Source organism: Dama dama, chromosome 32 (assembly GCF_033118175.1).
Source record: "Dama dama isolate Ldn47 chromosome 32, ASM3311817v1, whole genome shotgun sequence".
NCBI lineage: Eukaryota > Metazoa > Chordata > Mammalia > Artiodactyla > Cervidae > Dama > Dama dama.
Window position 1 is genome coordinate 7,792,839 of NC_083712.1, and position 14,536 is coordinate 7,807,374.

Here is a 14,536-nt window from a genome sequence, read left to right on the forward strand (position 1 = left end):
TCTAGGATCTATTTGCTTTACCACAGGTTAAGTAAAAATAAAAGAAGATCTGAAATCAAGGCAGGCCCTAGGGAAGAGCCAATTTCATCCAAGCAACATTTGAATGAAGATTTTAGTGCAGTAGAAATACATACTCTATAATCATCTCACTTGGGATTCATAGGTGTTTTTTCTATTGCACATCCTAAATCTATGCACGTGAATGTTAAATCCTTGGCAGAGTACATTAAAAGTTATAAAAAGCACCTAGCAAAGTACCTATCCATTAAGCATTCAACTAATTTTAGTTTCTGGGCCTTTTTTAATGTCAATTATCTGCAAAATTTATTGTTTTTTTTCATATTTTACAATAGATATAATCCTCTCTACATAGATAAATCACCATACTATTGGCTTCATGAACAGTCTAAGTCATTCTCCTCTTCATCAAGTTCATCATGGCATTTTTCACCTCTGTGTTTCTCACTGTGTAAATGATAGGATTTAACATGGGCGTGAGGATTGCAAAGAATACAGTCACCCACTTGTCCACAGGATATGTGACCACGGGACGCATGTAGGTGAATATACAAGGGACAAAAAAGAGCACCACTACTGTAAAGTGGGAGCCACATGTAGAGAGGGCTCTGCGCCGTCCTTCAGAGCCATGGGATTTCAGGGAGCTCAGGATGACTATGTAGGAGATGAAGAGCAGGAAAAAAATGAGCAAGCACATGGCCCCACTGTTGGCTGCCACCACCATTCCAAGCTTGTAGGTGTCACCGCAGGCAAGTTTTAACAATGGAAAGAGGTCACACATGAAGTGATCAAAGATGTTGGGACCACAGAAGGTCAAGTTGACCACGAAAATAATCTGCACAGTGGCGTGGAGGATCCCCCCGCTCCAGGCCACCATCACCAGGAGCTGGCAAAGCCCATGTTGCATGATGGTCGTGTAGTGCAGGGGCTTGCAGATGGCCACATAGCGGTCATAGGCCATGACGATGAGGAGTATGATCTCTGATCCTCCCAGGAAGTGCTCCAGAAAGAGCTGAGTCAGGCAGCCACCCCAGGAGATGGTTCTTCTCTGGTACAGCAGGTCCGTGATCAATTTAGGGGTGGTGACGGAAGTGTAGGAGGCATCTATGAAGGCCAAGTAAGTGAGAAGGAAGTACATAGGAGCAGAAAGTGTGGGGCTGAGGGAGATGGTGATGACAATGAGCAAATTGGCCAGAACGGTGAATAGGAAAATAAACAAAAAGACAATGAAGATTATTTTCTGCAAGTGTGGATTCTGTGTGAGTCCCAAGAGAACAAATTCAGTCACATTGCTGGGAGGTATGAGAACATCCATTTAGGAAGTAATACCTTATTGGGGCCTGAATTTCCTACAAAGAAATAAAAAGTGGCACCTGTTAATCATGAAAGGTTTATGGTCTGAATTTCTTAGAACAAAACAGAGCAGTCACTATAGCTGTGGCTCACGTCCTTGGCACTTTTGCCCCAGTAATTGTTTCAAATCATTCTTATTTTTTTCATGATGCTTTCCATCTCTTCAGACGCCCAGCACCTGTCACCTGTAAAGCATCTAGAGGGAAACACGTGATGTGTAATTTAGTGAGAAAACACTGGGCTCTCTACATGAGACCTGGATTCTCCTCCTGATTTCAGCTGCATACAACTCTGCCATGTCATCTCAGTGTTCCTTGATTTCAAGTCCTCCTTTGTGTTAGTGAGCTTACAAATTGTAATTCTCAGATGTATCTCAAAAGCTGAGAGGTGTCCCACAGGGGTTAGAGCTATTCTTTTTTCCATGAGAATTTACATTTGAATTCTTAGGTCTAACTGTGGAAAGAAAGACACATCAATAAATCTATCACAAGCAGGCAGTTTAGGGAAATGGACATAAGTCCTTGGCAACACACTGTCCCTTTTACCTACCAAAACGCATATGCTATTCAAGTGTGTTTACTCACTGTGCCTACCACAGTGCCTGGTAGGATGTCTGCAGTGTCTGAAACCTGTTAGATGATGAGTAAATGTTTTCCGAATTGTCGTTCTTCTTGGGTAGGAGTACACCTTCTTCACCAGATTATAAACCCGGAGGAATTCAAGTGTTCTTGTCCTCCAGCTCTGTTTATTACTACTTTTTATGAAAAATATAAATAAACCTTTGAAAGGAAGCTGCATTCCACTTTAATAATTTCTGACACACTTTATGGGGTAAGTATGAAAATATGAATTGCCTCTAGGAAAGAGTATATTACTGGGCCATTTTACTTTCAGGATAATTACAATATTTATTAATGAATATTTTTCATTCTTCAAAATCCTGTTCCACATACAATTTAACATAGTTACAGTCAGTAAATTTACAGCTTCAGTAGATGTATAAAAAACTGTGACATAGGTGTGCAATAACATAAGATCTATCAAGCAAAGAAAATCATTGTTTTCAAAGTTTTAAAAATAGAGCTTTGATGTGAAAAATAGAAAGAAATACTCTACTGGATGAGGTAAAGTACTATGCATATATACCCAAACACATATAAAATCTGTTAGTATAAGTAATTATTAATATTACAAGTTCATTCATTCAACAAATATTTATTGGATATGACTATGTATAGTAATGTATATGTGTTTACATAGAGTCATAAAAAGTGTGCCTGTTAAATGTCTTTGTAACCCCTTCCCTGACATTTCATTACCAAATAGCAGCAAGGCATCCATCCCTGATACAAATCACCCTCCCACTCCATTATGTTTCTGCTACAGGCATTCCCCTGCCTTCTTCTCCCATCTTCCCATAGCATCCATCGTCAATCATTCTTGGCTACAGGATACTGCATTTCTAATAGGATGAGGAAAGTTGAGACACAAATTTTCCAAAGAAAAGAGAAAACATAAGCATAATAATAATAAAAAAATATTCCTTTTTCCAAGATGAAAATTCTGTACATGTGCAAAAACAAAGTACAACAGCTTCATTGCATTTCCTTATTCTGAGGTGGAGTTTCTCAGCAGATCATAAAAAGTATAGTGAATAGAAAGTAAGAACTAGACATAATTAATAAAAGTTATTCAGACATAACTGTGAAAAAAATAGAAATTATTTTGTCTTTTTTTTTTTTTTTACTCCAAAATACTCTTTCTAGAAATCACCTAATGGGAAATATTTTTAAAACAGAAAAATTAAATGTTCAAATATGTTCAACACAGTTATTAAAAGCTGTGGAAAATTTAGAAACCACACAGAAGGCTCAACATTGGGGAAGTGGATAACTAAAATATATTGCATATTTTTGAATAATGTGTTGTTTTAACAGAGGTGTTAAATAAATATCAGTAAGAAAAAGTCTGAAATATTTTTACTTCTAAATAGATAACTCTGTAGTTGAACCTATTTTTCTTGATGATTGACATGCTTAAAAGAGATTTTAAATCTTAGACTGGTGGGGGTGAGAGGTGACTTTATGATTTGTAAAATCTGTTTAAACCTGATATTCTATGACTGTATGATTTCCTGGCGGGACGGGGGCAGGCGGGGGGGAATCTCACCCACGAGCTTGTCTGGCATAGGTCTACAGCCAGGGCCGCAGGCAGCTGTCAGTGCATCAAGAAAGAAGTCAATTTCAATATTAAAAGCGTCAACTAATTCAGATACAGTAAGTGGGTTTTTGAGACATAAACAGTACCTGTGAAGAAGACCTTTCTCTTGAGCCTTAAAAGTGCTACCACATATCCTGTTTGGCAGCAAAGTCTATGAAGTTACTTATCTGTGGCTAATTAAACCCAAGGGACATTTCACCATCATTACCAGGTCTTGCCAACAAACCAATTATCTCAAGTAAGGTAACTGAACATCAGAGAACTTTTACAGCATACATCTTTGTGAACTTCATCCTGATGTCTACATGAGAACAAAACATGATGAGAGGGGAAAAAAAAAGCTGACCATATATGAACTTAGATATTTGATAGTAAATGAGCTTAAATATGGAGTCTACATATTTAATATTACATATATAAACAGTTAGTTGGGTAACTATTCTTTTTTATTTTTCATTATGATATTTTATTTTTTAATTGATGTTAAATTTGATGTTAAATTGATTTAAATTTAATTGATGTTTAATTACTATTCATATTCATGAAAATAATTTTTCAAAGAGGAATTTCTTGGATCTATACCAGGAAAGTCTGTTCCCAGAATACAAATCCAAGGACAGAATAGTTCAAAATCCTGAAAAGACAGCAAACAGATTCTCAAACTTGAAAGGTAAAACAGAATGAAAGCAGGAGGGATTATATATGGATCATATCACTATTGATCAGAAACTAGTTGAGGTGTACTTTGACCTTTGATAGACTCAGGGACCAATTTCACAGAAACCAGGTACCTGCCAAAGTGTTCTCTTGGCAGCTTTATGCACTTGGATAGGTGCAAGAACATGTTCTCAAAACAACAAAGCACTCAAGAGTAGAGTTTATATGTCTTGTTGTTTTTCAGTCAATAAGTCATGTCTCATTCTTTGCGATCCCATGAACTGCAGCACACCAGGCTTCCCAATCCTTTAATATCTCCCAAAGGTTGCTCTAACTCATGTCCGTTGCTTCAATGATATCATCCAACCATCTCATCCTGTCACCCAGAGGCAACATGTCTTAATCCAATCCTAAGACACTTTTATACCAGGAGGGTATTTTTTTATGTTATCTATCAGAAATAGAAAAGTTTAGGGGAATGAGATAATTTTACTTCTAACAGGAGTATAAGCAAATATAACAATGTTTATAACAAATTATTGGCATGGGAAGAATCACAGAACTTTGAAACAGCTTCCAAATCACCTAAGTACTTTTAGAAATTTAAAGGTTATGGAATAAAATGATGGCATAGTGAGAATTAAAACCCACATCTCCTGATCCTAAAGCTAGTGTCCTAGATTTCTTTCTGATTAAAAGATCTGAAGCACTTTTTTTTTTTTAATTTCTTCCACTGAGAAATAAAGGAAACTTGATTCAATGTGTGTCAGGTATGTGGAGGCATTAATATTGCTAAGTACACAAGATGAATCCAATTAGAATTGAGAAAAGGATGAAGGCATATTTTAGGACTTGGGGTGGCAAAGAGTCAGACATGACTGAGTGACTTCACTTTCACTTTTCACTTTTATGCATTGGAGAAGGAAATGGCAACCCACTCCAGTGTTCTTGCCTGGAGAATCCCAGGGATGGGGTCACACAGAGTCAGACACGACAAGTGACTTAGCAGTAGCAGCAGCAGTATCTATGCTGTAAGTTGAGTTCTAACAGGAAACATGTGATTCTAGAGCCTTAAATATGATGCTTATAATACTGTATCTGATCCCCAAGACTGATATAGAGCAATTGCGAAGAGAAAGACAACTTTTACTTAATCATTTAAGTCAAGAACATACAGCTTATAGAGAATCAGATTAGCATTAATTATATAAAGCAAAATAATCTGTTTCCAAAATGTTAAACATTCATTGTGCTAAAAAAACTTGTACCGACATTTTAATTTAATGCAGGCAGACTCTGGGGCCTTATGTGATATGAATGACTTAATTATGCATTTCAATCATTGGAGGAGGCCAAGTGATCCAGATACAGAGACTGGGGTTGAACAATTTAATTTTTCAGTTCAAAATTTGATCAGAATATACAAAACCAACCGTATGGCACAATCATAGTATATGTTAACAAATTTCATTTTTCACAGATTTGAAAATGCAGCTATGATCATGTCTGTGAAACTTTAAATTAATTTTTTATCAGATTCCACTATAGAATCTTCACACAGTTTGATTACATCTATAAGAGATTGAAGCTATGCAATTCTCTTGGTGTTTAAGATCTATAAACTATTCCACTAGGATAAGGATTAGTTCATATAGCTGTTTCAGGAAAAAGTAGTTTAAGTAACTCAAAGAAAATTATTTTTTAGTTGTAATCACTGATATTGAAAATATTCTTTGATTCTCTAAAAAAAAAAAAAAAAGAATATCATGTCCTACACAACCTCTTCCAATTAAGGTCACATTTTTACTCCAAAGTTTCCTCATGGCATTTTTCATCTCTGCGTTTCTCAGGGTGTAGATTAAGGGGTTCAACATGGGAGTTATGAAAGTTAAAACCACAGTCACAGTCAGAGGGATTGGGTACAGAGGGAGGGGGTATCGGGATGGGGAATACATGTAAATCCATGGCTGATTCATGTCAATGCATGACAAAACCCACTACAATATTGTAAAGTAATTAGCCTCCAACTAATAAAAATAAATGAAAAAAAAAAAAAAAACCCCACAGTCATGGATTTATCAATGGGTAGGGTTGAATTAGCCCTGGCATACAGGAAGATACAGGGAACAAAGAATAAAATGGCCACCATCATATGGGATGCACAACTGTAGGAGGCTTTGTGATTCCCTTCCAAACTATGAGTCTTCAGGGATTGTAATATGACCCCATAGGACACTAAGAGAATGAAGAAGACAAAAGTGCAAATTGCCCCTCCATTAGCTATCATAGAGAGTCCAATGAGATGTGTGTTGCTGCAAGAAAGTTTCAGTAAAGGGTACGTGTCACAGACAAAGTTGTCAATTACATTGGGACCACAGAAAAGGAAATGATAAATAAAAAGCAATTGAACCAGTAAGTGCAGAAAGCCTCCAGTCCAGGCCACCAGCAGCATGAGGACACATACCCTCCAATTCATGATGATCAAATAATGAAGAGGTTTGCAGATGGCTACATATCGGTCATAGGCCATCACCACCAGGAGAATGACTTAAGCACCAGCAGTTTGTCCCAGGAGGACAAACTCTGTCACTTTGTTCCTATTTTCCATGTGTTCTTCAAAGCTGTGGATCCAGAGTCAGAGGCTGCAAACAAATGGCCAGTCATGACTTTCAGAGGGTTGCAAGCTTTGTGTCAAATACGTGATGCCTTACTCACAAGTGTTGGCTCCATGAGATCTCACACATAGAAATTCTAGAATATCAGAATTGGACTCTTTTCCCACAAGTACTTCATTCATTTTATCAAATTCCTTGCTTCAACTATAGTGGTGAGACTTCAGTATTCTAACTGGGAAGTATATATGAGTGGGTGTTAGTTGATGTACCAAATGACAAGAAAGTTGTTTTCTCCAGAATACCCCCCACAAAGATCAATTTTTTTTTAATTTATGTATCATTTCTTTCCTTTCTTTCTTTTCTTTTTCTTTTCTTTTTTTTTTTTTTTGAGAGCAAATTTGGCATTCTGAGATATACCATGAAAACAATCACATCCCTAATAGCTTTATTTACATATTTACATAAAGTAATACCTAGGCATGGGGCATGAAATTGTAAACCGATGCTTAAATAGCATCCTTTCTGAGTTGCTATGAGCTCCAAAATCAGTCAGTCGCCCTCTACAGTGAAAAAACCAGGCACATCATAAGTGCTCAATAAATGCTTATAAGATTCCACTTAATCACAATGAATTTCAAAACACATAAGCAAGCATATGAGAACAGATAAATGTATGAACTTCTTCCCATCCAAAAATCCCATGTCTCCTGTTTCTCTTGAATTGGCAAGTGGATATTTTACCACTGAGCCACCTAGGAAGCTCCCCCCACCCTGCCCCAGCCCTGCCAAAGACACACTAAATAGACATTTATTATAGTCTAGGTTATTGGAGGAAAACAATAAATACAAATCTATGTTAATTAGCACTACATAGACATGTTTCTTGATTTACAAAACTGTTTAGATTTGATTATTGCTAGCCATAGCTCAATTCAGAATGCCAAAATAAAAATTTTAAGCAGAATCTTGGTATAGTAGAAAGAATTCCATGCCAAAAATCTAGAGCTATTATTTGATTTTGCTCAGGTATTTTAGGAAAACTCATACTTTTCTTGGAAAGATGATAGTATTTCCAGATGCTGTGAGTTTCTGAATTTTTGTCATTGCAGCCTTTATCCTAAATGACATGCTAACACTTTTGCTGGTAGATCATCTTTATATTAACCAGATTTAATTAGTGTGTATTAAAGGTTATTTAACTATTACAGTAATCAATAAATTAAACTCATTATTTGGTTCATATTGTAAGTTCTTGGTTTTCTGAGTCTATGTGGAAAAAAGGACAATCCTTCTCACTTGAGGAAAATAAATCCATGGCCAGTTTTACATGTAATGTGTGTAACTTCATTTTGGCAAAATTATTTTAAATGTGCTCCATCTCAGTGTCTATTTTACAGACTGTCATTTGTGAAAGGTGGAATATTGTTCTCTTTTTTGTGCATTTGGCAATTCAATTTATGCTCAGATATCAGAGGGAAAATAAAGTGTGGAAGAGAGAAAATAAGAGATGACTGAGAAAAGGTAGATACAAAACAGCAAAGGCTAGAAACTAAATAAAAAATGCTTTGAAATAAATAAACAGTTTGGGTTGGGGGTACTGAATGAAAAGGGAGTGGAGGATTTCCTGAACTGTCAAGCTAGACACGGATTGGAGGGTAACTCAGAATCAGCATCAGGATTTGCCTGTCAGAATCTTTATACTTCCAGATCAAATAAAGAAAAGAAAAGAAAATTATGGAACACATGTAAATAAATCCATGGATGATTCATGTCAATGTATGGCAAAAACCACTACAATACTGTAAAGTAATTATCTTCCAACTAATAAAAATAAATGTAAAAAAGAAAAGAAAAGAAAATTCTGAACATATGTGAATTGAAGAAACCAGTTGCCTCAGAGTTCCATCTTCAAGGTTCTGGCTGTTGATTGTATACATACATAGTTAAATATCTCCACTGACAATGACATAGCAACATATTCATTTGTAATGGAAAAATAAATACTCACGGTTCTTAGAAGTTGTCCTGTGTTCAAGAGGTAACTTCGGGTAGGAGAGGCTAACCCTTTGATCTGCTGAGCACTTAAAACTTATGTGTTTATAGCTAGTTTTATGCTGTCATCTGTTGAGTTTGTTGGAACAATAGGCATGTTTTAATAACTGTTTCTCTGGAATCTGAGTGTGCCTCATATATTTTAGGTGATCAAGAAATAGTTCACTATTAAAATATTCTTATGAACACATTTATTCCTCTAAATGGTTTAAACCATTAATTTGACAAGACATGATACAAAATCCTATACTTTATTGATATTATATTTTATTAAAATAAATATATCTGCTTCAAACACTTGGGATATTCTTCAAATTTCTTAATATTATCAATTGGAACAAATAAAACTTTAAATAATTCTCAGAACATGTAAATCCATGATAACTATCCCACAATGATAAATGAAATAAGATAAACTAACTAGGTCTACAGTGACAAATTCAACAACATACGGAGGAAAAACAAAACATCTACATGATATGCAAAGTGTAAAATAATGAGAAACATTTTCATTCAGCAATATATTGGAAATTATAAACTGAAATGAATTTCAGTACATATCCTTTTGAAACATGTGATCACAAATCATGCCTAAATATGTTTCTATTTAACTGTCTACATAGTAAAACCTGGGGCTTCCCTTGTAGCTCAGTTGGTAAAGAATCTGCCTGCAGTGCAGGAGGCTGGGGTTCCATCCCTGGGTCGGGAAGATCCCCTGGAAAGGGAATGGCAACCCACTCCAGTATTCTTGCCTGGGAAATCCCATGGACAGAGGAGCCTGGCAGGCTGCCACCCATGGGGTCGCAAAGAGTTGGGCGCCAACTGAGAGACTAACACCGTCGTTGTCACTGTCACAGTAAAACCTGCTTCCCATGTGAGCTATAGTGACCATTAAAATGATGCAGCAGAAATTTTGAGGTTCTAAAAATGCCTCAACCCTGAATATGGTTGAACAGACTTTGGAAACAAATTCACACACACAAAACTATCAGAGATGTCATACTGCCTAACTTATATATAGTTTTATAACTTTTGTTTTGTTTTATAAATATTTTTATAAATATAAAATCTGTTTTATAAATATTGTGACCCTAAATGCATGCAACGTACTTTTGAGAGTGCAGGTTCTAAACTCTGGTTTGGAATTTGAGCCTCAAAACCTGTACTTACAAATTTTGTGACCTGAGTAAATCATTCAACATAATCTCTGTAATGAAACATAAAAGAATCAAACACACTAGGGTTTAAATAGAATAATGCAAATGAAGATCTTAAAAATTGTCAATTGTCTAGCAAATAATAGGCATGAAATAAGTTCAAATGTGTTTTTTTTTCTTTATTTTTATTAGTTGGAGGCTAATTACTTTACAATATTGTAGTGGTTTTTGTCATACATTGACATGAATCAGCCATGGATTTACATGTTATCCCCATCCCGATCCCCCCTCCCACCTCCCTCTCCATTTAACTTTAGTGCCACATCTCTATAATTAGCTTCACTTGAGTTTTCTCAAAATCTACTCTTTTATATAACTACCCAAAGATGCTTTCCTGAGGGATGGAGAGATTGACTGGGTCATTATCATATGCAGTTTTAGATGTCCAGTTTTGCTACTCACATGATTGTGTGGAAATTCCCTTTTATGTCTTTCTTCATAACTCACTCTCCTCTTTGAAATGTATTAATACATTCAAATTTAATCTGAGGGATCTTCTTTCCATAAATTATGAGGTCAACTGACAGCATAATGCCATGTGTCTTGTTTCATTCACAATATTCATAAAACCCTAAAAATGAGAATATATCCAGTTCATTAACCCCCTGAAGATATAGATGCTGATATTTTCTCTAAGACTTTAATAGACCTTGTATATAACACAATTCATGAATTCTATTTCCACAGACACTAAAATTCACTTTCCACCTAGGTATAAATACAAACTGATGAGTCTAACAAGTAACTAAAGGTCTCTGAATGTAAGTTTTTACATTTCAAGTTTTGAGTTCCCTTTTGTAATAAGAGGCTACTGATTTACATATCAAAATGTTATTTGGAGTTTATACAGAAAAGAATATGAAGCAGAGACTTTAATATTTATACACCAGTGTTCATAGAAGCATTTTTCACAATAGCCAAAAGGTGGTGACAACTCTAATGACGATCAATTAGTGAACGTGCAAATGTGCAAATAAATTATGGTATATACAGACAATGGAATCATACAGCCTTAAATGGGAAGGAAATTCTGATACATGCCATTGGATGAATCTTGAAGAAATTAACAGTAACAGATGAAGAAATTAAAGTAACAGATGAATTTGAAGAAATTATGCTAAGTGCAATAAGCCAGACGCAGAAACACTTATATTTTATGATCTCCCCTTTATGAGGTACCTAGAATAGTCAAATTCAATGAGATGGAAAGTACAACAGGGACTGGAGGGATGAGGAGACAGGGAGTTACTTTTTAACACATAGAGTTTCACTTTGAGATGATGAAAAAATTATGTTAGATGGAGTATGTTCTTGTATATTTTACCACAACTAAAAAAAAATATATGAAAATGAGTTAAATATCTACACAGAACAAGAACATTAAAAATACCATGTACAAGGTAACAATTTTTAAAGAACTATCATAATCTTTGGGTTTCCCTCAGAGCTCAGAACCTGTAATACAGGAGACCCTGGTTCGATTCCTGGATTGGGAAGATCTGCTGGAGAAGGAATAGGCTACCCACTCTGGTATTCTTGGGCTTCCTTTGTGGCTCAGCTGGTAAAGAATCTGCCTGCAATGTTGGAGACCTGGGTTCAATCCCTTGGTTGGAAAGATCCCATCAGAGGAAAAACAAGCAAACAAAAACTCAACACAAATTTCACCCTATACAAAGCTTACACAAACAACTGGACCAAACTTAGGAGGGGAGAAACCAAAAGGAAGAAAGAATTCAACCTTGAAACCTGGGAAAAGGAGACCTCAAACACAATGTTTTAAAAAAAAGTAAAAATAAAAAGGCAGAGAAATACTACACAAATGAAGGAACGAACTAGAAACATAGAAGTTCAAATAAATGAAGAGGAAACAGGCAAACCTGGAAAAGAATTCAGAATAATGACAGTAAAGATGATCAAAAACCTTGAAAACAAAATGGAGAAAATGCAAGAACCAATTAACAAAGACCTAGAAGAATGAAAGGATAAAGAATAAACATACAGTGACAAACAACACAATTACTGAAATTAAGAGCCGAATATCTGAAGTAGAAAAACAAATCAGTGAGCTGGAAGATAAAATGGTGGAAATAACTTTTGAAGAGCAGAATAAAGTAAAAAGAATGAAAAGAACAGAGGATAGTCTCAGAGACCTCTGGGATGATATCAAACACACCAACTTTTGAATTATAGGAGTCCCAGAAGACGAAGAGAAAAAGAAAGGGTATGAGAAAATGTTTGAAAAGATTATAGTTGAAAATTTCCCCAACATGTAAAAGGAAATAGTCAATCAAGTCCAAGAGGCACAGAGCCCCATACAGGATAAACCCAAGGAGAAACATGCCAAGACACATACTAATCAAACTAACAAATAATAAACACAAAGAAAGAAGATGAAAAGCAGCAAGCAAGAAGCAACAAGTAACACACAAGGGAAACCCCATATGCTCAGCAGCTGATCTTTCAGCAGAAACTCTGTAGGCCAGAAGGGAATGGCAGGATATATTTAAAGTACTGAAAGGGGAAACAATCTATAACCAGGAGTACCGTAACTGGCAAGGATCTCATTCAAAATTGATGGAGAAATAAAAAAGGTTTTCAGACAAGCAAAAGTTAAGAGAATTCAGTACCACCAAACCAGCTTTACAACAAATGTTAAATGGACTTATATAATCAATAAATACAAGAGAAGAAAAAAGATTTACAAAATCAGCTCCAAACAATTAAGAAAATGGCAATGGGAACATGTATATCAAGAATTTCTTTAAATGTAAATGTATTAAATGCTCCAACCAAAAGACACACACTGGCTGAATGGATAAAATAAACAAGACCCATATATATGCTGTCTACAAGAAACCCACTTCAGACCTCAAGACACATATAAACTGAAAGTGAGAGGATAGAAAAATGTATTCCATGCAAATGAGAAGCAAAAGAAAGCTGGAGTAGCAACCCTCATATCGGACAAATAGACCTTAAAATAAAGAAGATTACAAGAGATAAGGAAGGACACTACATAATGATCAAGGGATCAATCCAAGGGGAAGATTTAACAACTGTAAATATCTATGCACCCAACATAGGAGTACCTCAATACATAAGACAAACACCAACAGACATAAAAGGAGAAATTGACAGTAACACAATAATAGTAGACAACTTTAACACCCCATTCACACCAATGGACAGATCATCAAAACAGAAAATTAATAAGGAAACACAAGTCTTAAATGATTCATTAGATGAGATAGATCTCATTGATATCTTCAGGACATTCCATCTAAGTGCAGAAGAATACACCTTCTTCTCAAGTGCACATGAAACTTTCTCCAGGATAGACCACATCTTGTGGTCACAGATCAAGCCTCAGTAAATTTAAGAAAATCGAAATCATATCAAGCATCTTCTCTGACCAGAACGCTATGAGACTAGATATCAATTACAAGAGAAAAAAAAATGTAAAAAAAAAACACGTGGAGATTAAACAATATGTTTCTAAATAACCAACAGATTACTCAAGAAATCAAAAGGAAAATCAAAAAAATTCTAGAAACAAATGACAATGAAAACATGGCAACTCCAAACCTATGGAATACAGAAAAAGCAGTTCTAAGAGGGAAGTTTATAGCAATACAATCCTACCTCAAGAAACAAGAAAAACATGGGATAGATGACCTAACTTTACACCTAAAACAACTGAAAAAAGAAGAAGAACAACAACAACAAAATTAGTAGAAGGAAAGAAATCATAAAGGTCTGAACAGAAATAAATGAAAAAGAAGTGAGAGAAGCAATAGTAAAGATTAATACAGCTAAAAGCTGGTTCTTTGAGAAGATATACAAAATTAACAAACCTCTAGTCAGACTCATCAAGAATAAAAGAAAAATCAAATCAACACAATTTGAAAAGAAAAAGGAGAGGCTACCACAGACAAGGCAGAAATACAAAGGATTATAAGAGACTATTATGAACAACTACATGGCAATAAAATGGATAACCTGGAAGAAAGGGACAGATTTTTAGAAAAGTTAAACCTTCCAAGACTGAACCAGGAAGAAATAGAATTATGAACAACCCAATTACAAGCACTGAAATTGAAGCTGTGATCAACACCCCCCCCCAAAAAAAAAAAAAAAAAAAAAAAAGCCCAGGACCAGATAGCTTCACAGGAGAATTCTATCAAACATTTGGAGAAGAGATAATGCCTATCCTTCTAAAACTCTTTGAAAAAGTTTCAGAGGAAGGAACCCTTCCAAAATCATTCTACGAGTCCACCATCACCCTTATACCAAAACCAGACAAAGATAACACAAAAAGAAAACTATAGGCCAATATCACTGATGAACATAGATGCAAAAGTCCTCAACAAAATTTTAGCAAAAATAATTCAGTAACACATCAAA

At 35.4% G+C, this 14,536-nt stretch overlaps 1 protein-coding gene across 1 annotated transcript; it reads right to left on the reverse strand.

Annotated features, from left to right (window-relative positions):
* Positions 1-406: 406 nt before the first annotated feature.
* On the reverse strand, positions 407-1,333 carry LOC133050512 (olfactory receptor 4C3D-like). Its single transcript, XM_061134746.1, has one exon. It carries the CDS (start codon positions 1,331-1,333, stop codon positions 407-409), a length of 927 nt encoding a protein of 308 aa, XP_060990729.1.
* Between the last annotated feature and the right edge of the window lie 13,203 nt (positions 1,334-14,536).

Excerpts from the sequence above, each read along its gene's own strand:
- LOC133050512 (XM_061134746.1), bottom strand. The coding sequence starts at position 1,333 with ATGGATGTTCTCATACCTCCCAGCAATGTGACTGAATTTGTTCTCTTG.